The sequence below is a fragment of the Bos taurus genome, chromosome 8 (assembly GCF_002263795.3).
Source record: "Bos taurus isolate L1 Dominette 01449 registration number 42190680 breed Hereford chromosome 8, ARS-UCD2.0, whole genome shotgun sequence".
Taxonomy (NCBI): Eukaryota; Metazoa; Chordata; class Mammalia; order Artiodactyla; family Bovidae; genus Bos; species Bos taurus.
This window is the reverse complement of record NC_037335.1, coordinates 104,217,436-104,239,910: the sequence shown is the minus strand read 5'-3', so window position 1 is coordinate 104,239,910 and position 22,475 is coordinate 104,217,436. Positions and strand designations below refer to the sequence as shown.

Below are 22,475 nucleotides of genomic sequence, written 5' to 3'. Positions count from 1 at the left end.
CAAGAGGGGCTTACCCAGGAAATTTTCCCACATTTATTTGACAATGAATGATGATCAAACAGGTACAGTTTGCTCTGAGTGTACTTTGGGAAACTCAGGTCTAAATCTACCTTGACACTGAGTTTTGTCTAGTTAAGCCAATCCAAGATCACAACTTTGGGTCTAAAGTATGTAGTACAAGAGGTTCCAAGTCTTGGTTCTACCATCTGAACACTTACTGAATGGTTAACAAAAAGCAAGCCAGTCAAGAGTAGGAGCCTCCTTTAGTATAGCAGCTCCAAGAAAAAGAGCATAACATTTATAATGTTTTAAAAGCCAAATGCTCAAGATCAAGGGAAATATAATCAGCCGTATCATCATGGGCAGCTCTACAGATCGTTAATGCTGGTTTATTTGTCTTTGCAAAAAGAAAAGAAGAAGGTCTCGCAGACATGGGCGTTCAGCCACTGGCAGACAGAGAGCAAATGTAAACAAGTTACTGGCTTTGAAATTGTTTAATAATGCAGGGAAGGGGTCTTTGCTGAGTCCAGATGTGGATTTACAGAATTGCTTTTAGACAAAACTCACACATGTAAGCACCCACTTGACTTGTACTGAATGTATCAACTCTCTTTCTCCTCTCCTCGACCTACTGGACATGTCCATGTTGAATCATTTTATTTTCGGTATCTCAGGACACTTCTCACTCTGAGAGCCGGGACACGGCTGCATATCAATACCCCCACCAGAGAGACTATGGCACAGGCTGCTGAGTGATCTTCTCTCTCCTCCTTCCACCATTCTCTTCCCTTCTAGAAGCCGAGCCGGAAGTTGACAACCTTCTGGTTTCAGATGCCACCCCAGATGGGTTCCGTCTGTCCTGGACAGCTGATGAAGGAGTCTTCGACAGTTTTGTTCTCAAAATCAGAGATACCAAAAAGCAGTCCGAGCCACTGGAGATAACCCTCCTTGCCCCCGAACGAACCAGGGACATTACAGGTCTCAGAGAGGCCACTGAATATGAAATTGAGCTCTATGGAATAAGCAGTGGAAGGCGATCCCAGCCAGTCACTGCCATAGCAACAACAGGTACCATATATAAATGGGAGAGACTAGAGAAAAGTTCTCTGTTCCTCTTCTCACAGGGCTGGGAAATTATTAGAGATTTGCATGCAGACAAGCTTGGGTTTGAATCATGACTCTTGATTATAGACTGGATGATTGTGATTGTGATCATGGCTAAGTGTTTATGCAAAAAGAGCATGATGCCACTTACCTAATAGTGTTGTGAGGATTGAATGAGATGATTCATGGAAAGCCCATAGGGAGGGCCTGGCACATAGCAAGGGCTGAGCTAATGAGAGCAAGTAACATTTTCGTTATTGTCATTAAGATAATCATTACAATCATTGCTTTTTCTTCAAATTCCAAAGATCCTTCTTTCTGCCTGTTATGTTTTATCCAGAGATATACTTCCGTGTTCTTTGGTCAAATGTTCAAGCTATGCAGGGTATAATGGAGAAGTGGTACCTCTACCTCTAAAGATTAATACTTCTAAAATTCTACATGTGAATAGTCAGTACCTTGATCAAGAAGGAAAAAAGAAGAGGTTAGCAGGTTTGGCGGGCTCACACATTTTATTTATACTCACAGCAACTCTAAAAAGCACTAGAGGCAGAAATGAAAATTCTATTCAATGTGAGTTCTTTCCAGAAGAATAAAGAAAGATGGCCATTACCAGATGGTTTAAAATGATAATATTAAGATTAACATGATTCTTTAAAGAGAAAAGGACAGACCTTCAATGGTAAGGTTAGGGTGAATTCCTTCAGGAAACCAAGGCAGGTACAGAAATGGAGCATTTGCTAGAGACAGCTACTTCAGAGGAACCAGAGGAAACAATCATAAAACCACAAGCAGAAGTATAAGGGACCTGAGGAATGATGTATCCCAGACCCTTCTGTTTGTGCATGAGGAATCTGTGACCTAGAAGGGTGAAGTGATTGGCCTAAGGTCACACAGCCAGATTTGGAGTAGAACCTAAATACCAAGCTATTTTACTACTATTAAATAGAGGCAGGCTAGATAACATAACCAACTACTATACACGCTTGCCACCTCTGACATGCAAAGAGCACAACACTAGACTACACCTTCCCTTTGTCCAGAGTATCTTATGATGCCAACTTTCAGGACCAAATGAGCTCTGAGAAGCCACCTGTAGAAATAAAAATTGGTATTTGTAGACGTGGAGGAAATGCTGAGATCCAGGCAGTAATTCAGCCAGAGGAAATACCCTGTTTCTTATTAACACAGAGGCCCCATCTCCCGGGACATGAGTCCCTGTCTCCTCCTCCCTGTGGCTTCCCACAAAACAACTCTAGATCAGAGGCAGAGGCTGGTTTTGACCCTGGTTTATAAACACTGCTTTTCAAAGTTTACTTCTGATCGGCGATTTTGTTTTGCTGATCTTTTTTTTCCCCAAAGTCTCTGCAGTTTTAAAGCAAAAAAGAGAACGAATAATCATGAGCTCTTTTTTTAAGAACAAAAGAAAAGGCTCTGTAAGATAGCCCTTTCTTTGACTTCTTTCTCTGGGGCATTGTATTTCACAGCTGAAGAGACGCGTCTGTGTCTGTGTGTGTATGTGTACACACGTGTGCTCTGGTACTTGGAATGACGGGAGAGGTGACTCTGGAGCACAGTAGACATCTCAGTCACCTCATCAGCTTCAGAAAGTTTCCCTTTTGTCTTTTCACTCTTTCTCCTTGTAAACCCTTCTTTCTGCTCCTCTTTTTCTTTATAAAAGCTGCTGCAGCATCTCCTCTCACTCCCTGAGCACAGGCTGGCAGCCCCGAGTGCCCCCGCACAGAGACAGTGGCTGGAGGCAGTGTAGCCAAGTGGTTAAGCCTGCAGCCTCTGGGCAGATCTCTTGGCGTCTGACCCCTGCTCCTGAGCAAGTCTCCTTTCCCCTCTGAGTGTCTGTCCCCTCCCTTGGCCAATAGGCCCTAACTCAAAGGTCAGCTATGAGGTTCCCGTCAGATCAGGAATGTTGAGTATTTTTCCTTGCCCATTGTAACAATTTTAGCTGATACTATGTTTGGGTGATTTAATTTACATTTTTTAATGGTCCACTTGGTTGAAAATTTAAAGGTTAAAAAGAAGAATATACAATGAGGTCTCTATTCTGCTGTCCTCACTAAGTTGCTCTATCTAGAAGCAGTCAGCATGACTACTTTCTTCTGAATCTCTGCAGAAATACTCTTACAGACAGACAAGATTAGACCGGAGTCTGTGCTCTCTCTTTTTTCCAGGTTTTTTTTGGTGCAGTGATTAACACACCCACTCTTCCACACACTGGTGTGTGTGTGTGTGTGTTCCTTGCTTATTAATAGATCTCAGATATATTCCCACATATCTTGTTTATTTAACTATTCCCCTACTGCCAGACCTTAGGTTATGGGTTGTTCTCTCCTCTGCCAATCTCTGCATCTACAGTGGCTGCTCTTCCTCTTCATGGATTGAGCCACTTCTTCACAATGGCCTTGGTCCCCCTTTGGGAAGCCAGAGGAGCTTCTCTTATCTCTGGGAAGTTAAATGCCAACACGCTTCTGGGTACCATCTGGATGGTCCCTAGAATAGAAAAGAAAATACTTCAAAATCCAAAACCAGAGTAAGATGACTCTGTCATTTTCTTCTGGAGGTTCCTACTGCCTACCTTGGGGATAGTGAGGACCTTCAAATGTTTCTTAACCTGCCCCATCACCACCCTAACTGTACACCCCTTCCGCACCCTGAAGCCAAGCGGGAAACCCCTCTCCAAGCCCCAGAATGTACCCCCTCTCACCCCATCTCACTTTCCCAGCCAGGCAGCCTCCCAGCCCCTCCAGTCAGTTCCAGTTCGATGCACTTGAAACCACAAACCACAGAGCTGCAATGGCATCGTGTCTGGAGACACGTGCTCAGCAGTCCTTCCTCTGCAGGAGCCAACTCTCTGTGCCTCGTGCCTTTGGCTCTGACTCTCATTAAGTGTAAAGATGATAACCACCTATTATAGAGCTTGCACTTCATGCCACCCATAGCAGTGCAACTGACACACTTTTCCTCACTGATTCACGTGACACAGACAGTCCAGCTGAGCGACACATTCAGCCCCACTTCACAGAGACCTAAGGGGCTAAGGTGCTGTTATCTAGTAAAGCCAGAATGGGATTCAAAACCAGGTCAGTGTACCTCCAAGTCCTTGCTCTTAAACCATGCTGGCTACCATCTCCTTAGCTTCTCACAGGATTCACATATATTAAGTATTTATAAAACTATGTTGAAGGTAAAAGGTTTTTAAATGATTGTGAATGGAGACATTATTAAAGAAATTTGCTCCAGATTTGGGGAGGCAACATTTTATGCAGAGAACAAACAGAAGTCCTCTTCAACCTCCTTGAGAATTTCTAGCAATTTCTAATGCTTCCCTAATGGAACTTTTATTGAAAACCAAGAGTCTACTCAGAAAGAGAGTCAGAGGCATTGCCTTTCCTGGGTCCTCCTAGCTTTTCAATAGGCAAAATTTAGTTATTCTATGAGGCTCCGCCTTCAGGCTCCTGTTGGCCCTCCCTTCCCCTTCGGTGCTGGAGACTCGTGGGCCCTGTTTACGGCAGCAGGACACATGCTAAAATAACAAAGTGTCTTCCGCACCTAGGAAGGTCTGTTGTCTAAAAATACCACTGACCCTGGAATTCCACCACCACTGCGCCGTTCTTCAGACGACACGCGGCTCTCTGCCTGCTGTCGCTTTCCAGTGCATCCCTCAGGAGTGCGTGACAGATGAGGTTACTAATTCTCATGGGTTTGTTTTGTTTTGTTTTAAAGACAGGGCAGATAATATTGCCATTGTGCAACTGAGAAAACTGGGATCTAGATAGGGGAGCTGTGGCCAGATGCACCTTCTAAAGTGTGCCAGGACCTGGCCTGATGAGTTTCACAGAGTGGAGGTCCGAGTGAACCAGGCTTGCTGCAAGAGAGCCCCTGTGCCTGAGTTTACACACCTCACTGGGGTTTTTTTTTTTTTTTTTCTTATTCTGCCTCATCTAGATCTTTCCTGGGTGACTACTTCAAAATTCAGGTTGCCCATGGTGGGGGGGAAAAAAGAGTCACATGGGAAAGAAAAAAAAAAAGCAAGCATTTACTGAATTCTCACTGTGTGCCAAGTTCTGTGCTAGGATTTTACATCAATCATCTCTGCTAATCCTCAAAACATTCCTGAAAGTGGGCACCACTTTTCCCACTGAGATGGAGCAAGGGAGGCTCCTATGAGGCACAGGAGCTGCCCTAGTCGCCCAGCCTCTCCAGGGTGTTCGGACAATCAAGATCATCCCACTCCAGAGCCATGTGGCTTCCAAAGCCCTCCAAGGAGAAGGCAAAACCCCAGGCAGCCACAGAATCTGGGGGTGGCTAGCAGATCACAGGAGAATGCGTCGGAGGAGGGAGAAAGAGCAGAAATGGAGAGGGAAAAAAAAAAACTCCCCAAAGTGGGCTGTGGGTTTCAGAACTTAATGATCAACGTGGGCTGCAGAGGGAAAAAGATGAGGAAATGAGCTCCCTGGAGACCCGAAAATTGTTTCCTGGATTGTATGGTTAAGCATGGTCAGCTGAAGAGGGCAAAAAGCTAAGCCAAAAAATACACAGAGAAAAGCCAAAGGAAACTGGGTTTGCGGGGGAGGTATTTACGTAGCAAAAAGTGTTCCCCAGGGCATGGCTTTCCCTGCAGGTAGACCCAGTATTCAAGAGGGGCTTGCCTTGGGCATGGTTCTGAGCTCCCTCCTCTGGCTCTGAATCTCCATCTAATTCTGGGAATGAGTTTGTCGAGGTCAGTTTCCACGTAAACATTATTTCCAGAATCCCAGGGCTATGCCCAGCTCTGCCGCCCAGTCCTGGGACTTAGATCACATCACAAGAGTATTCATTGGAGAACTGAGCCTCAGTTTGCTGCTGCTGCTGCTAAGTCGCTTCAGTCGTGTCTGACTCTGTGCGACCCCGTAGACGGCAGCCCACCAGGCTCCAGTCCCTGGCATTCTCCAGGCAAGAATACTGGAGTGGGTTGCCATTTCCTTCTCCAATGCATGAAAGTGAAAAGTGAAAGTGGAGCCTCAGTTTGGTCTCCTGTAAATTGGCTACAACCACACCTTCTTCTCAGTGGTTTCTGAGTGAGGGTTAATCTCTATAAAGCGAAAGAACTGAGCACTTACCAAGTCTTGAAAGTGAAAATGTTAGTCGCTCAGTCATGTCCAACTCTTTGTAATGCCATGGACTGTAGCCCACCAGGCTCCTCTGACCGTGGAATTCTCCAGGCAACAATACTGGAGTGGGTAGTATCCCCTCCTTCGGGGGATATTCCAGACACAGGGATCAAACCCAGGTCTCTCACGTTGCAGGCAGATTGTCTACCATCTGAGCCACCAGGGAAGACCCATCAAGACTTGGTATCATTTAATATCAAATTTTCTTTAATCATAAAAGGAATTAAAAGGCAAAGATTTGAAAAAAAAATGATAAACATCAAAAATGAAAGGAAGGTTATTTCAAACTGTGAAACTACCCACTTACCCTCACTTTTTAGATGTCAGCTATGCTAACATTCTTTTTGGATGAAACCAAATGGCAGCTCTGCAGCTCTGGGCCCTGTACCTGAATGAAAGAGCAATTGTTTCCATCAAGTCATAACTTGACCACAAATCACCACATCCTCCATCCTAAAGGCTTGGCTCAGATGTAAACTGAGCTTTCATGGATAAGGAATTCAGGAAGAATCACTGATGAGCAAGAGAGTTAACTGTTTCTGGGTTTCTCCTGTGCTTTCTCCTCAACAGCCATGGGCTCCCCGAAGGAAATCATTTTCTCAGACATCACTGAAAACGCAGCCAGTGTCAGCTGGATGGCACCCACTACCCAGGTGGAGAGCTTCCGGGTCACCTATGTGCCCATTGCAGGAGGTAGGGCGCTTGGTGGGGAGAGGGAAGGGATCTGGAGTGTTTGGGTGGAATTGTGACTCAGACAATTCCATCCTCCTCTTCATATTTGAGACCATCTGAATAGACTTCATTTGTAAAGTGCTATGAGATCCTTGAAAGAAACTATACCTTGAGGAATCATGTTAAAAAGATCATTTCCAGTCTCATAATTCTAAAATTCTATGAGCAATAGATCCCCAATAATGTTTTCACACAAGGACAAAAGACTCTAAACCCATTGACCTTTTTTGTTTGGCAAAACTGATCTTTGCCTCTTGGTCCCCAAATCTGTCTGTCTCAGCAAAGGATGGGAAGCTGTGACTTTGCAGAGTTGAAAGTTCTAGTTCAGGCACATGGGCCATAATAGAGACCACAAGACCACGGGGCGGGGGTAGGGGGAGGAAGCATATTCAAATCTATCTAAAGACATTCTGGGAGGTAGTGAGCTCCCTATTAGTGGAAGTGTACACAAAGATGATAGTTGATAAGTATATGCAAAGTGTATACAAAGATGATTATCTCTTCAGAGACACGCTGCAGCATCTCTGTAGGGAGTTCGGTCAACTGATACACAAGCTCCTCAAAAGCCCCCAGATTCTAAAAAACAAAAATTTTGGACTTTTTAATAGATATAAGAGTACAAATTAGACCATGATCATCTTCTTCAATCGTAGAATATCTGCTAGTAAGAGATAAGTCTATATATAGTTAAGCGAATACAATGGATTAAATATATCAGATATACATTACACAGTGAGCTTCCCGTATCCTTTGTGGGAAGAAATAGATAAATAAAATTTATACAGCATGCCAGCTCTCTACTGAATGGAAACTTGCCATTTGTAGCACATTGTGACCTCATAATTTTTCCTCCCCTGGCTTAGTTTTTGGCCTCTGCATGGATGGAAAAAAACATTATACAAAGAGTAAAACCTCTTCTCTTATGCTAGAGGGTAGGAGCAAATGAGAAGAAGTGAAGAAAATGCTGGATAAATGCAGTGTCACTGCCAAACCGGTTACGCCCACTCTTGGGACAGGTGTGCTTAAGTCCCTCCTGCTTTTCCTGTGTTCCAGGTGCGCCCTCAGCGGTGACTGTGGATGGGACCAAGACCCAGACCAGGCTGCTGAGACTCTTACCTGGAGCGGATTACCTGGTCAGCGTCATCGCCCTGAAGGGCTTTGAGGAAAGCGAGCCTGTCTCGGGGACGCTCACCACAGGTGTTTTTCTCACCTGCAGCATCATTGCTCATGATCCAGCAGTTAGAAGAAAAATGTTTTTGTTTAGGAAATTCTAGCGGAAAGTGGGCTGGCCTGGGAGCACCAGAGGCCTCCTCTGTGACGCAGTTGTAGCCTCTTCTGAGCTTCATCCTCAGCCTCCCTGGGCCGCCATGTCCCAGGGAATTGTGGGGAAAAGGGTGGAAGCTGGGGAAGTCATACTGACCTGGTGCGAATCCCAGGTTCTGCCCCTTCTGGACACAGAGCTGTCGGTCAATGTCCTGAGGATCTAGTTTCTTTCTTGGAAAACGGGTGCAGTTCTTCTCGCACTGCAGGATGCTATAAGAACCTTAGGAAACTGTGTGTAAAGCGTCTGTAAATATAGATCATTGCACGCATTAATCCACCTCCTTCCCTTCCAAGCAGATGCTTCACACAGACACGTGAATCGTTATAGCTATAAAGTAACAACTCTCGATTTGGCAGCTACAGTATTTCAGGGCTGTTCCTGAACCATTCCCATGTAAACCAACATAGCTAACATCCTTCTCATAGCTAATATCCTTCCCATTTTACAGAGGGAAAAACTGAAGTCAGGGCAATCGCATGCCTTGGCCAAGTCCACATAACTAGTAAATGCTGGAAGCAAACCTGAGCTCAGGTCAGGCTGCCTCCAAATTGTGCGTCCCTCTTAGATAAAGGATGATTTTCCTATTATAACCTGATTTGTACAGCACATTATAAGGAGGGAAAAAATAATGAATTGCATTGAAGGAGAATGAAGTGGAAAATTTCTCTTTAGGCTCCCATGTCTCTAAACAATTTATCCTTTGATATATGAGCAATTATCCAGCCTAATCCATTAAGGGATCTGAAGAATGGGCCTCATAGGAAATTTTAAAAATTTCCTAATAGTCTAAAAGGGTTGCTAATATGCAATTAAAACCTCCCGTCTGAACCCAGAGTCCTGACCACCCTGCCACACAGATCCTCATCCCCCGCCTAGAAATCTTTCATTTGTGGCTTCTCCATGGCAACTGATTGCAAAGCCTGGGTCTTTTTCCTCTGGAGGCCCCATTGTCCTCATTGTTAAAGGAGACTCTGTCCATGTAAGATGAGACAGGAAGGACCTCCGGGTGGACGGCGTGGGTGCCCCCAAATTACTCCACCCCTTCCTGAGACCCTCAGGCCAGTCGTTTCATCTCCTGGGGCTCAGGCACCTCAGCTGTGAAGTCAGCTGATGATGGCTGCCTGCCCTCCATCTTCCCAGAGCTGTGGTCCCGGAGTAACTGAGTCATAAATGTGAACGAAATTGGAAACCAGTCACATGTAGGTTGGTTTCTAAGAAGGGGGTGTTGGGTTGTAGCAGTGGTCAGTTCAAAGGGCCAAGAACTGTGACTCTCCATGCCTTCTCAGCACAAGTCACTTAGGAATCATTCTGAAAACTCCAAATAACTTTAATAGTCATGTTAAGACCAACTGCAATTATTGAGTGCTGCCCCGAGCACATTTCACACACATCGTCTAGTTCATCCTTACAGCAGCCTTCTGTGACAACTGAGGAGAGTGAGGTGTGGAGAAGGAAAATGACCCAAAGGCACACAGACCCACAACAGGGAATCCAAGGTAGAGCCTGGGACCACCGGCCCCTGGAGCCTGCCCCTGTGTTCTCCATAGCCCACCGAACCAGAGCTATTACTCAAAACCAAAGACATCATAGGCAGCCCTCACTCTGTACCTGTCCTGGTTTTGTGAAGCCTTTCCCTGGAGAAAGTAACGTGAACTATAAATATAAATCCTTGTCATGTGTTCAGCTCTTTGCAGTTCACAGAGCACCTTTCCACCTATAATATCATGTGAAAACCAAAGTATAATTGAAAACAAAGCCAAGCAGAGCTTCTATACCCATTTTACAGATGAGAAACAGAGACCCAAGATGACCCAGACAGCAAGGGAAGGAGTCATGTCTCAAACTCAGGTCATCCTGGCTCCAAGGTCAGAACTCTTGCATGCTTCTGACACTGTGTCCCACACCAGGAGGCCAGGAGCAGGGTAGACAGCAGAGTAGCTGTGGTCTGATGCGCTGCCCCATGGCTGACTATCTCTCCAACACATCACTGTGTTTCCTTGCAGCTCTGGATGGCCCATCTAGCTTGGTGACAGCCAACATCACTGACTCAGAAGCCTTGGCCATGTGGCAGCCAGCCATCGCCCCTGTGGATAATTACGTCATCTCCTACACAGGGGAGAGAGGTAAGGTCATGTCCGAGACCCTCCCCTCTCTGAGGAGCGTCTGTCCGGCTCTAAACTTCCTGTTCTTCTTTCTTTGTGCCACTTTTGGTTGCTTTTGCTGTTTAGTCACTCAGTCATGGCCGACTCTTTGCGACCCCATGGACTGCACACGCCAGGCTTCCCTTCCTTCATCATCTCCCGGAGTTTGCTCAAACTCATGACCGTTGAGTCAGTGATGCCAACTAACCATCTCATCCTCTGTCATCCCCTTCTTCTCCAGCCTTCAATCTTTCCTAGCCTCAGGGTCTTTTCCAGGAAATCATCTCTTTGCATCAGGTAGCCAAAGTACGGGAGCTTCAGCATCAGTTCTTTGAATGAATATTCAGTGTTGATTTCCTTTAGGATTGATGTACAAAGATGCGAGGGTAGGTTGGTGAGTCCAGCAATGTTCTTATGGTTCTCAGTTGCCACCTGAGAACAGACTCATGGGCTGGGACAGGGGCTGGTGAATGGATGGGTGTGAAGGGGCCTGTGCAAGTGGTGGCGAGAGCAGCCCAACCTGTATCTTCCCGCTGTGGTCAAATGGAAGAGCATCAATACCACGATTATATCAAGGAGGCCAACAGGCCATTTAAAGAAAAGCAGATGGTGCATCTGCAGCCTGTTCCTCCTCTCCTGCTGGTCTCTGCTGTCACCATGAGCCACCCTCTACAGGCACAGCTCTCACCTCTTACAAAGGAGTCCACAATCTGAAATCTTAAATAGACTACTTCAGGCAGCTTTGGGGAGACTGCACTTCCTGGATGCCGCAGACAGGGCCAGTTAGAGCTGATCTGACTAAGAAATCAGAAATGATCTCTCCTTGCCTTTTCAACCATCTGTGCTCATTTACTCAGCCGGCAGATTCAATACTGGTAACTTGTTTGGGGCACCAGTGAGTTACGGCCACTAGCACATAAAATTAAATACAAATAAGAGAGAAAAGAAAGATTCCTTTTCAATGAACAAGTCCCTATTTTTCAGGAACTAGATTAGGAAAAAATATGTTATTTTAATGTCACAGTATATGTGAGTTTCATATCTGATGGTTGTTTTACTTTCAGTAACAGTGTGAGAGCATACCATCAGCTGTGCAGGGGGTCTCTGAAAATCTTAACTCAGCCCTGGCGACCTCCTGTAAGAGAGGGTTCCTTGTGAGGATTGGCGGATCAGGGGGTGGGGCTAGAGGAATTCTTGGGTTTCTTTTTTTCTACTTTTTTTATTTTTAAATATTCCCCGTGAGCAAACTCTTGTAAGTCAGGGAAGATGATGTTGTCTCACCTAAAATAAACCAGAGTATAGTTCATGGGAATCATGGAAACTGTGGCTGCAGGCATAGACATGTCCTCATCCAGAAGAGTGTGTGTGTGTGTGTGTGTGTGTGTGTGTGTGTGTGTGGAGGGGGATCATGGATGACAAGGAGGGTGAGCATCTCAGCCCAGTTTGCCCCGAACTTTCCCAGTTTTAGCCTTTCAAATCCCATACCCTGAGAAACCTCTCAGGCCTTGGCCAGCCAGGCCATCTGGTCACCTGTGACGAGGAAGGTGACACCTGGATGCCATGGCTTGGGGCCCGCCCGTGGTCCTGACCCACTGAGACTGAGAACCAGTAATCAGGTTTCGGTCTGTCTATGCCACCTGGTTTTTCTGGTTCCCCAGCCTAAAGATATGACATTTAGCAAGTTATAAAGGATGTGAGAGTAAGTGGGAAAAAATGGGAGAGCAAGCAAGGGGACAAATTAAATCTGGGTAGCCTGAGGCATGGGGATGTTACCTGCAACTCTCCTCTAGCTGGATCCTGTGCAACACTGTGCTCAAGAGAGAGAAAGGAGTGTAAGTCATCTCAGAAATCAAACCTGCTTTTCTGTAGGACCGCTGAAAGCTTCTGTGTTAGGAGGTGCGTGCACTGTTGGCCAAGCCCACTGATGGCCCAGACAGGGAGAGGTAACTGCCGTGGTGTGTATATTTCCTGTATAGTGCCAGAAATTACCCGCACGGTGTCCGGGAACACGGTGGAGTATGCACTGACCAATCTCGAGCCTGCCACAGAATACACGCTGAGGATCTTTGCAGAGAAAGGGCCCCAGAAGAGCTCAACCATCACCACCAAGTTCACCACAGGTACAAAGACACTGAAGAGCTGGAAAAAGCCCACCCACTGCCTCTATCTTTAACAGTATCCCTCTCCATCTATTATTTCTCAAGTCAGCTCCCTGCAATGTGATGACATCAGCAGCAACTCAATCCACCAATGCCCCCTCAATCAAGACTTAAGAAACACACCATTTCCTTTTGAACTGAAATGACCTTGCTCTCCCCACAGACTAGGAAATGATTTTAAGAGGAGGGCTTTTTAAGTGGAAAACCAGTCCCCACTGGCCCTAAACCCAGTAGTTAATGATCCATGTTCTAGGCAGGGAAATATTTTTAAGAGAAAGATTTTAAAGGCAGATTTTCCTAGATGTCCGCTGGATTTTTTATATACATTGAGATCTTTTTTTCAGATTGCAATGGGGAAAGGAATGGAAGCGGTGTCCACTGAGTAGGGGGGAGGGCCCATACCAGCGTTCATCTGTCCTCTTTAGAAACAAAGGGAGGCATTCTAATTATGTTCATGGCTGTGTCTTTCTCCCCTAATTCAGCTAAAGCCAGTTGCGATCCTATTGGGCTCAGGAAAACATGGCCCTTAGGATGAGCTGAAACACAGAGAACATGTGTCTTTAGAGGTCATGAGGCTCAACCTCTTCATTTACAGATGGGAAAGGTTTCACCTGAGGTCATATAGGTCAACGCTAGGGAAAGGACTTGAACTCAGGCCTCCTGGTAGGGACTTTATCCTACACCTGATGACCTGTGCTGTGCTGTGCTCAGTCACTCAGTCGTGTCCAACTCTTTGTGACCCCATGATGGACTATAGCCTGCCAGGCTCCTCTGTCCATGGGGATTCTCCAGGCAAGAATACTGGAATGGGTTGCCATGCCCTCCTCCAGGGGATCTTCCCAACCCAGGGATCAAACCCAGGTCTCCCATATTGCAGGCGGATTCTTTACTGTCTGAGCCACCAGGGAAGCCTGTACCTGCTGACTTATTTGATATTAAATGTCTTCTCTTCTCCAGACCTCGATTCTCCAAGAGACTTCACTGCTACAGAGGTTCAGTCGGAAACTGCCCTCCTCACCTGGAGACCTCCCCGGGCATCTGTCACTGGTTACCTATTGGTGTATGAATCCGTGGATGGTACAATCAAGGTATCTTGATGTATATAAACAAATCCCCACGGCTGAATGAAACAGTTACATGAGTCTCAAAGTCAGGAAGAATTATCTGAAGTCTGTTTCTCCTACGCTAGTGTGACTAGGGAGCTGGAAAGAAATTAGTAGGAACTGGACACCATGCCAGACTTTCTGAATCATAAGTTGTAGCCTCCGGTCTCATTTTAACCAGACTCCAGTTTTGATAGCCAGCCAAGGTCAAGAACTACTGCTCACAAGACTTGAGGGCATTTTAGGAGCTGGACTCTTTGTCCTTCAGTGTTTTATTGAGCAAAGGCCAAAAGCTTCTTCTGCATCTTTGCCATATATCTCACAGATGGTATCATTCTGTTATATAATGATATATATATCACCATGTGCTTATGACATCAACTGTTTACAGCAGTTTTTATTTCTATTCTCTACCCATGAATTTTTTTCCTTCTACTTTTTAACTTGAAATAACTTTAGAAAGTGAAAGAAGTTTTCTAACCTTTACCTTCTAAACATGTTATTGATGTCTTAATGTTGGTCACCATCCTTTAAATTTCCAAGATCTTTTCCTTATTTTCTGCATGTTGACCTTTTTCTGGCATATTGTTTCTATATCCTGTATCTTCTTCTCTTTATGTCTAAGAATATATGTTCTTGGGATTTTCTTCCTCTGCCTGCAGAGTGTTTCCTCCAAGGTCTCTTTTCTGGTTTGCTGCTGTTTGGTTTGATTTGGGTCACCATGTTTCATGTTGGAGACTTACCCCTAATGTCGGTTGACCTTTTTGTACTGGAGCCAAGAATGAAATAGCTGATTGGGAGGTCTAAGAGCACAGAAAGGGCTTGTCAACTTTGGAGCTCGCTATAGAGCAATTGGGCACAGTCAGTTCAGTTCAGTCGTTCAGTCGTGTCTGACTTTGTGACCCCGTGGACTGCAGCACACCAGGCCTCCCTGTCCATCACCAACTCCTGGAGCCTATTCAAACTCATGTCCATTGCATCGGTGATGCCATCCAACCATCTCATCCTCTGCCATCCCCTTCTCCTCCTGCCCTCAATCTTTCCTAGCATCAGGGTCTTTCCAAATGAGTCGGCTCTTCGCATCAGGTAGCCAAAGTATTGGGGTTTCAGCTTCAGCATCAGTCCTTCCAACAAACATTCAGGACTGATTTCCTTTAGGACTGACTGGTTGGATCTCCTTGCAGTCCAAGGGACTCTCAAGAGTCTCCTCCAACACCACAGGGCAAAAACATCAATTCTTTGGCACATACACAGCAATTTTCTTGGGAGGATTCCCAAGCATCAGGACTGTAAGCTCTATTTCTCAGGCTCATCACTCTCCTTGGAGGATCCTCCACAAAACTCCTTCACACCAGGCTGCCAGAAGCCTCACTGGAGAATAGGCCTGGGCTCCCACTGTGTATACACCTTCAGTTCTCCTCTAGCCAGTGCAGCACCTGAGGCTCCCCTGCAGCTGGGCATGATAGATTTGAATCCAGAGTCTCCTCTCTAGCTCAGCCTGTCCAGACAGGAAACCTCAACCTTTCACCTGGGCTGGGAAGGACAGTCATCCAGACTGCTGGGGGATGGAGAGAACTGGGAATCTGTTTATTGTACAAAGTTTTAAACAAACCTTCGTTCAACCACACCCCACACGGGCCTTCAAAGGCATCTTTGCTTGTGCGTGCATTCCATTTCTGAGCTTGCTGGGCTCTGCAGCATTCATCAACCAGCCTCCGAGCGACTCCATCCACTGAGGCTTCCACTGTTCTGTCACCTCCGCTGTCACTCCACCAGCCCACACTTCTCACCGATCAAGATTCTGGTGACATCGCATGCCTGCTGCTGTCTCCTCTGCCACTCCCCTCATCCTGTGGGTTTATACTTTATATCTCTCCCTCTCATTTCAGTGGGTATCAGAAGCAAGTAGAAATAAACTGGCATGTTCAATATGCTATGGTTAACCAGAAGTGGACACACATCTCTAGTTATCGTCTTGGCCCTTCTAGGAGTCAGCGTAACGGTAAACTAGCTCACTGTGTGAGCAGAGACAAGTCCCTTGCCTTCTCTGGCTGTCAGTGTTCACATCTGTAAAATGAGTGCATTGGAGGCCCCAGCCTGTGAGGGCCCTTCCTGGTCAGGCATCCTGCTTGCCTGAAGCCATGCGTCTCATTTCAATCTACCCTAATTGCTTAGAAACAGACTTTGTGCAGCAGCTTAGAAAGCTGATAGGTAATTGTATCCCCAGGTAACTTAAGGAAGGCAGCTTTATACCTTATCCTTCCGCAGGGACCAGACCTGGAGCTACACAAAAGTTACTGGGTCACTGGCATCATACGGGCTCTCACCTGGGTCTATCTCCCTGCATGTCCAATCCCCAGCTTTATCTGTTTCACTCAAGAAAATCAGCCTGGTAGAGGAGGAAAGAGTCCTGGACAGGGAGTTAGGAGACAGATGCAAGACCACCCCGTCACTGACAAATTATGGAGTGCAGGTCTCTTAGCTTCTCTGAAACTACTCACCCCTCCAGACCCACCCACCCACTCCCATATTGGAAAAAATCAGAATAATGTCATATTCCTGGTGGTGAGGATGCCAGTGAACCTTCCAGGGGCCTCCACACTGACTCCTTACTGCCTAAATCCGAGCAGCTATGTTTGCAGGTTGTAGAGAGCATTGTTGTATTTGGTTAGCTAGGAATGCAGGTGGAATTCCAATCCCTGACACCAGGGTCATCTCCTAAAAGGTGATTGCACAGGCACTAGACGTTTTGAAAAAGAGGATCTGAAAGAACAAGGATTTCCTGCAAAACTGAAAGCGATCCCGTCCTCTGGACATCCGCACAGTGACGCGTCACAAACTGCAGGTGGACTTAGAATGGGCCTAGGCAGCTGCGCACCTCTGCCCCTCCTGGATACGCCCATTCTAGACAAGAGACCTGCTGGGGCAGCTCACGCCATCATCATGCCCCGATCAGGCTCTGACGATTCAGTCACTCTAGGATGGGGCCCAGGCACTGTTTTATTTTAAAGCTTCCCAGAGGGCTGTGAAAAAGAGCCATATTAGAGACGACTGACTTCAGTTCAGTTCAATTCAATTCAGTTGCTTAGTCATGTCCGACTCTTTGTGACCCCATGAATCGCAGCACGCCAGGCCTCCCTGTCCATCACCAACTCCCGGAGTTCACTCAGACTCACGTCCATCGAGTCGGTGATGCCATCCAGCCATCTCATCCTCTGTCGTCCCCTTTTCCTCTTGCCCCCAATCCTTCCCAGCATCAGACTCTTTTCCAATGAGTCAACTCTTCGCATGAGGTAGCCAAAGTACTGGAGTTTCAGCTTTAGCATCATTCCTTCCAAAGAAATCCCAGGGCTGAACTCCTTCAGAATGGACTGGTTGGATCTCCTTGCAGTCCAAGGGACTCTCAGGAGTCTTCTCCAACACCACAGTTCAAAAGCATCAATTCTTCAGCACTCAGCTTTTTCACAGTCCAACTCTCCCATCCATGCATGACCACAGGAAAAACCATAGCCTTAACTAAACGTATCTTTGTTGGCAAAATAATGTCTCTGCTTTTCAATATGCTATCTAGGTTGGTCATAACTTTTCTTCCAAGGAGTAATCGTCTTTTAATTTCATGGCTGCAGTCACCATCTGCAGTGATTTTGGAGCCCAAAAAGATAAAGTCTGACACTGTTTCCACTGTTTCCCCATCTATTTCCCATGAAGTGATGGGACCAGATGCCATGATCTTCATTTTCTGAATGTTGAGCTTTAAGCCAACTTTTTCACTTTTCTCTTTCACTTTCATCAAGAGGCTTTTGAGTTCCTCTTCACTTTCTGCCATAAGGGTGGTGTCATCTGCATATCTGAGGTTATTGATACTTCTTCCGGCAATCTTGATTCCAGCTTGTGCTTCTTCCAGCCCAGCATTTCTCATGATATACTCTTCATATAAGTTAAAAAGCAGGGTGACAATATACAGCCTTGACGTACTCCTTTTCCTATTTGGAACCAGTCTGCTGTTCCATGTCTAAACCTTTGCCCTTTGTGTGATTCATCTTCCTACCAGATTAAGCTGAGATCATGGCATTCACTTTTTCCAAGTACTTTCTAGGAACCTCCATTCCTTATCATGATAAACTTCAAAGTCCATAGGTTGACACTGAAGGTCTTTTATAATCTGGTGTCTTCCCACCTCTTCTGCTGCTCCCCTCAGTGAAGTATGGTTGAGGCAGCTCATTGCCTCCTCCTATGACTTGAATTTGCTCTGCCCCTTCTGGCCCCAGGAGCTTTGCTCACAGGGTACTCTCCTCATGTCTAAGTCCCTGACATGAGCATGGAGCCTGGCACAGAGTGGGGCTCAGTGTATTCTTGCTGAACAAAGAAATGAATGGATGGGTGAATAAAGGAATATATCATCTATACCCTGTGTATTTATGTGACCAAAGGCTATTTTATCTTTCTTCTGCCCTTAGGAAGTCGTTCTGGATCCAGACACCACCTCTTACAGCCTGACGGATCTGAGCCCATCCACCTACTACACAGCCAGGATTCAGGCACTGAACGGGACCCTAAGGAGCAAGACAGTCAAGACCATCTTCACCACGAGTAAGGGGCTCTGGGTGGGGGTGGGGGGCCGGCGGGGGCCAGCCAGGCCTTGAAATCACACTCTGTGAGACTGAACCAACCCTCCACTTCTCCTCTGACTGCTACTTTAAATGCTTCTATCACATTTTGATAAAAATCAATTACCTGCAGTTACCTGAAAAGCTGGAGGAATGTGGATGTAGCAGGTTACAGGACTCATGGTGGGAGGGAAGGAGGGCCAGCAGTGGGAACAGCTGGATTCACTCCCCATCGCCACCTGCTCTGTGTGATGGAGGAGAGTTACTGCCATTCTGCAAGTCTCAGTTTCTTTATCCATATGATGGGATTAATAATGAGCCCTTCTTCATAAGGATCTTGGGAGAATCTCTGTACTGAACTCCTAGCCCAGTGGGTAGCCATTGTTGGGGCTCCTTATAAGCTCAGTGTTCTCCTTCAGCATGTGGGCATTTATAAAGCCTCCTTATCCTCTAAAATCACAAACAGGCCTCCCATGTAGGCCAGGATTATCTTGCCCAGTTTTCTGGTGGGGAACAGAGGCCCCCAGAGACTAAATGACCCGCTCAGGGTTATACCATGAGTTAGAGTCTGGTCTGGGCTCCAGTGTTGCAGGAGCAGGGAACCACACCCAAACCCAGCCAATGGAGAAGAGGAAGGGAGGAGGGGGGCTTTGGAGAGCTTTGAACTGGGTATACAGACTATATCCCAGCGCTGCCTCCTGCCCTTCACACATCACTCTGGTCACTCCGCACACACCTGCTGAAGGAGGGGCGGATGCTAAAGCACCTGTCTTCCAGATCTAATGCCAGGTGTGAATGTGCCCTAAAGATGCTCTCAGACCAGGTTGTGAAACAGACAAGAAAATACCTAATGAGACAATCTCAGGGGAAGGTAACATACATTGAGGAGGTCAGAACAACAACAAAAAAGAGCTGCTATGATCATCACTTCTCAAGTCTACCTGCTAATAAGCATAGTCCCAAGATCATCCGTTTCTATCCAGTGTTGAATTTTTTGCACCACGTTACCACAAATAGAAATTCCCCAGACATTCCTATGTTAGCCTTCTAAGATTCCCAGGCTCAGAGCAGTTATATGACTTCTCCAGTGTCCAAAGGCAAGGAAGCAGCAAGTTCAGGACTAGAACCCATCCTTGTTTTTGGCTTCAGAATCCTTTGAAGAGTCTGAGATGCATGCAGCCTGCCAGAGTGTCCTGACCCACAGTGAGCCACGCTCTGGGTGCTACAGACCCAGTCATCCTGGCCAACACCTGGGTGTCCATCAGGTGTTCATGGAGTGCTGCCTGCATGCTCCTGATTGATCATAGTCAACCTGACACAGCCCTCAAGCAGATCAGCGCTCCTCCCACTGGTATCATGGTGGCTCCCATCAATACAAAAGGCTGAAATGGGTCCCTTTTATCCATAACCTCTGTGCCTCGCTGCACTCCCACAAAATAGTTTTAATCCTCCCCCTTGCACACAAGAGAACAGAGTCTCAGAGAGGTGAAGCTGCTTGTCCTTAAGTGCCTAGCCAACAAGCACTTAACCTGTGACTTCAAAGCTCCTGCTCCGAGAATCATTCCTCCTTCTCATCCTGCAGGTGGAGTCCTGTACCGATTCCCCAGGGACTGCTCCCAGGCAATGCTGAATGGAGACACAACCTCTGGCGTCTACACCATTTATCTGAACAACGACAAGACCCAGAAGCAGGAAGTCTTCTGTGACATGACCTCTGACGGGGGTGGATGGATTGTGAGTATCATGGAGACAGGCTCCAGGCCTCTCAGACAGGAGGGGTGGGGGCAGAGGAGAGGCGGGGAGGTCCCCTCCATGCCCTCTGACCTTAATGTGCCTGAGGGTTTGCAAGACAGTGCCTGTCACATGGAAACACTCAGGAATTCTCTCTTAAAGTAATGGGAAAGAAGCTGAGGATAAAGAGCAGTTCCTCATTTTCTCGTAATTTATCTTATTTGATCCTCAAACAGCTCTGTGATGTATAAATGGCAGTGATGTATAAATGATGTATAAATCCTCGAGCCCATTAAGTTTACTGATTAACACTGGCCATCTACCAGGCACTAGCATGCTAAGAGTTTTCCATGAATGATTTCAGTGCCATTACCATATGAGCTAAGTAGTACTTTTTAAAATTATTGCTGTTATTCGGTCGCTCTCTTCATGACCCCATGGACTATAGCATGCCAGGCTTCCCTGTCCTTCACCATCTTCCAGAGTTTGCATAAACTCATGTCCACTGAGTCAGTGATGCCAGCCAACCATTTCATCCTCTGTTGCCCGCTTCTCCTCCTGCCTTTAGTCTTTCCCAGCAGCAGGCTCTTTTCCAATGAGTCAGCTCTTCACATCATGTGCCCAAAGTATTGGAGCTTCAGCTTCAGCATCAGTCCTTCCAATGAATATTTAATTATTAAATTTTATTTTTTAGAGCAGTTTTAAATTGGCAGCAGAATTGAGCAGGAGGTTCACTGAGTCCCCACATGTATGGCCTACCCGGACACATCACAATCACCCAAAGCTGGGTGGTGGTCTTACTCATCCCTGTCTCGGGGGAGAACGCTGAGACTCCGAGAGGGGAGGTGGCGTGTGTGCACTGACTTGTACGCCAGATTAGTGAGGACAGAGGTGGGGTCTGGTGCCTTTCCCACAGTGAGCATTTCCTCCTCTCAGAAAGACGCCTTCTCGTTCCTTCAATGGCTTAAGCTCACCCGGATTCATTGCTTGTGTTTATAGGTGTTCCTGAGACGCAAAAATGGACGTGAGGACTTCTATCGAAACTGGAAGGCCTACGCTGCTGGATTTGGGGACTTAAAAGAAGAGTTCTGGCTTGGTAATACAGCCTGCGCATTCATGCCCCAAATGCCCATTCGGCAACCCTGTTGTCTGTCCTAACCCACAGGGAAAAGTGGGAGAAATGGATTAGGAGGAAATGATAGCTCTGGTGGTCGACACAGAATATCAGATTCTCAATGGAAAAAACTTGAGATTCTCTGGGTCATTAAAAATAAAAATCTGTTCGGAGGAGAGCCAATAGCCCGACCCTAAGAATAAGCCTAGCCTTCAGTCAACCCCTGGGCCACTTGGAGCATTATCCTCACTGATGTCCTTCACCTATGCTGACTGGGTCCCTCAGAGCCACACCCTCCAAGCCTCCCAGCAGCCCCACAATGTACAAAGCTCCCATCTTGCACCTGGGAAAATAGCCCCAAAGAGGTTAAACTGCTGACCATAGGGATCTAGCCAATAAAGACGTGAGTGGCACCCGAATTCTCTCAGCCAGCACTACCGTGGCATCCCCCACCCCCCACTGTGACTCACACTTTGCCATAACCTGCCCCTGGCACAGGGCACCGTCATACATTCCAGCATCTGAGCCTGGGAATATCTGCCCCATTGCCGTTCACAGGTAACGAGCTTCGAGTGGAAAAGGTACGCTCTCCACCTTATTTCCTTTGATATTCACAGCACACTAGGAGATGGGCAGGGCAAAGAGGTCAACCCAATCTTAGCTGAGGCTCGGACACTGCATATGTGTCACCTGATGCTGTAACAGCAAGGAGCCGAGCAGGTGCGTCAGGCAAAGCTCTTTAGTACACATGGAGCCGCTGCTCTCAGGCGGTGAGGAGGAATGAACGCCTTGGTCACTGTGCTTCTTCGGTAACCCTCACCTGTCGTCCACAGGGCTGGACACTTTGAGCAAAATCACAGCCCAGGGGCAGTACGAGCTCCGGGTGGACCTGCGGGACCACGGGGAGTCGGCCCACGCCGTCTACGACAAGTTCAGCGTGGGAGATGCCCGGACGCGCTACCGGCTGAAGGTGGAGGGGTACAGTGGCACGGCAGGTGAGTGCAGCGGCGCGGCAGGTACGCACAGCCACTCGCGGAGCCCACGGGACCTCGAACACGTCTCGGGCTTTCAGCTAGTTCCCCCACTCAGCAGTCCTTCCTGCATCGGCCCATCCACTTATCCACAAACATTTGATAGGTGCTAATCTGGCAGAACTACAGTTTAACAGGGCTAGGTAGATACTTGGGAGAAGGAAATGGCAACCCACTCCAGTACTCTTGCCTGGAAACTCCCATGGACAGAGGAGCCTGGTAGGCGACAGTCCATGGGGTCAGGAAGAGTCGGATAAGACTGAG

At 46.9% G+C, this 22,475-nt stretch overlaps 1 protein-coding gene across 15 annotated transcripts in view; it reads left to right on the top strand.

Moving 5' to 3' along the window:
- The window catches only part of TNC (tenascin C), a 102,468-nt gene that overhangs the window by 71,535 nt on the left and 8,458 nt on the right, over positions 1-22,475 (top strand). For 13 of the 15 annotated variants that reach the window (NM_001372074.1, XM_010808269.4, XM_010808268.4 and 10 more), the window contains 10 exons: positions 796-1,068; positions 6,840-6,962; positions 8,055-8,198; positions 10,329-10,448; positions 12,443-12,586; positions 13,583-13,713; positions 18,186-18,318; positions 19,918-20,069; positions 21,066-21,162; positions 22,014-22,175. In NM_001372074.1, the coding sequence (NP_001359003.1) occupies positions 796-1,068; positions 6,840-6,962; positions 8,055-8,198; positions 10,329-10,448; positions 12,443-12,586; positions 13,583-13,713; positions 18,186-18,318; positions 19,918-20,069; positions 21,066-21,162; positions 22,014-22,175 (1,479 nt within the window). The remainder of the gene's footprint in view (positions 1-795; positions 1,069-6,839; positions 6,963-8,054; positions 8,199-10,328; positions 10,449-12,442; positions 12,587-13,582; positions 13,714-18,185; positions 18,319-19,917; positions 20,070-21,065; positions 21,163-22,013; positions 22,176-22,475) is intronic. The other 2 variants (XM_024995899.2, XM_059889196.1) reach the window with 1 other exon arrangement.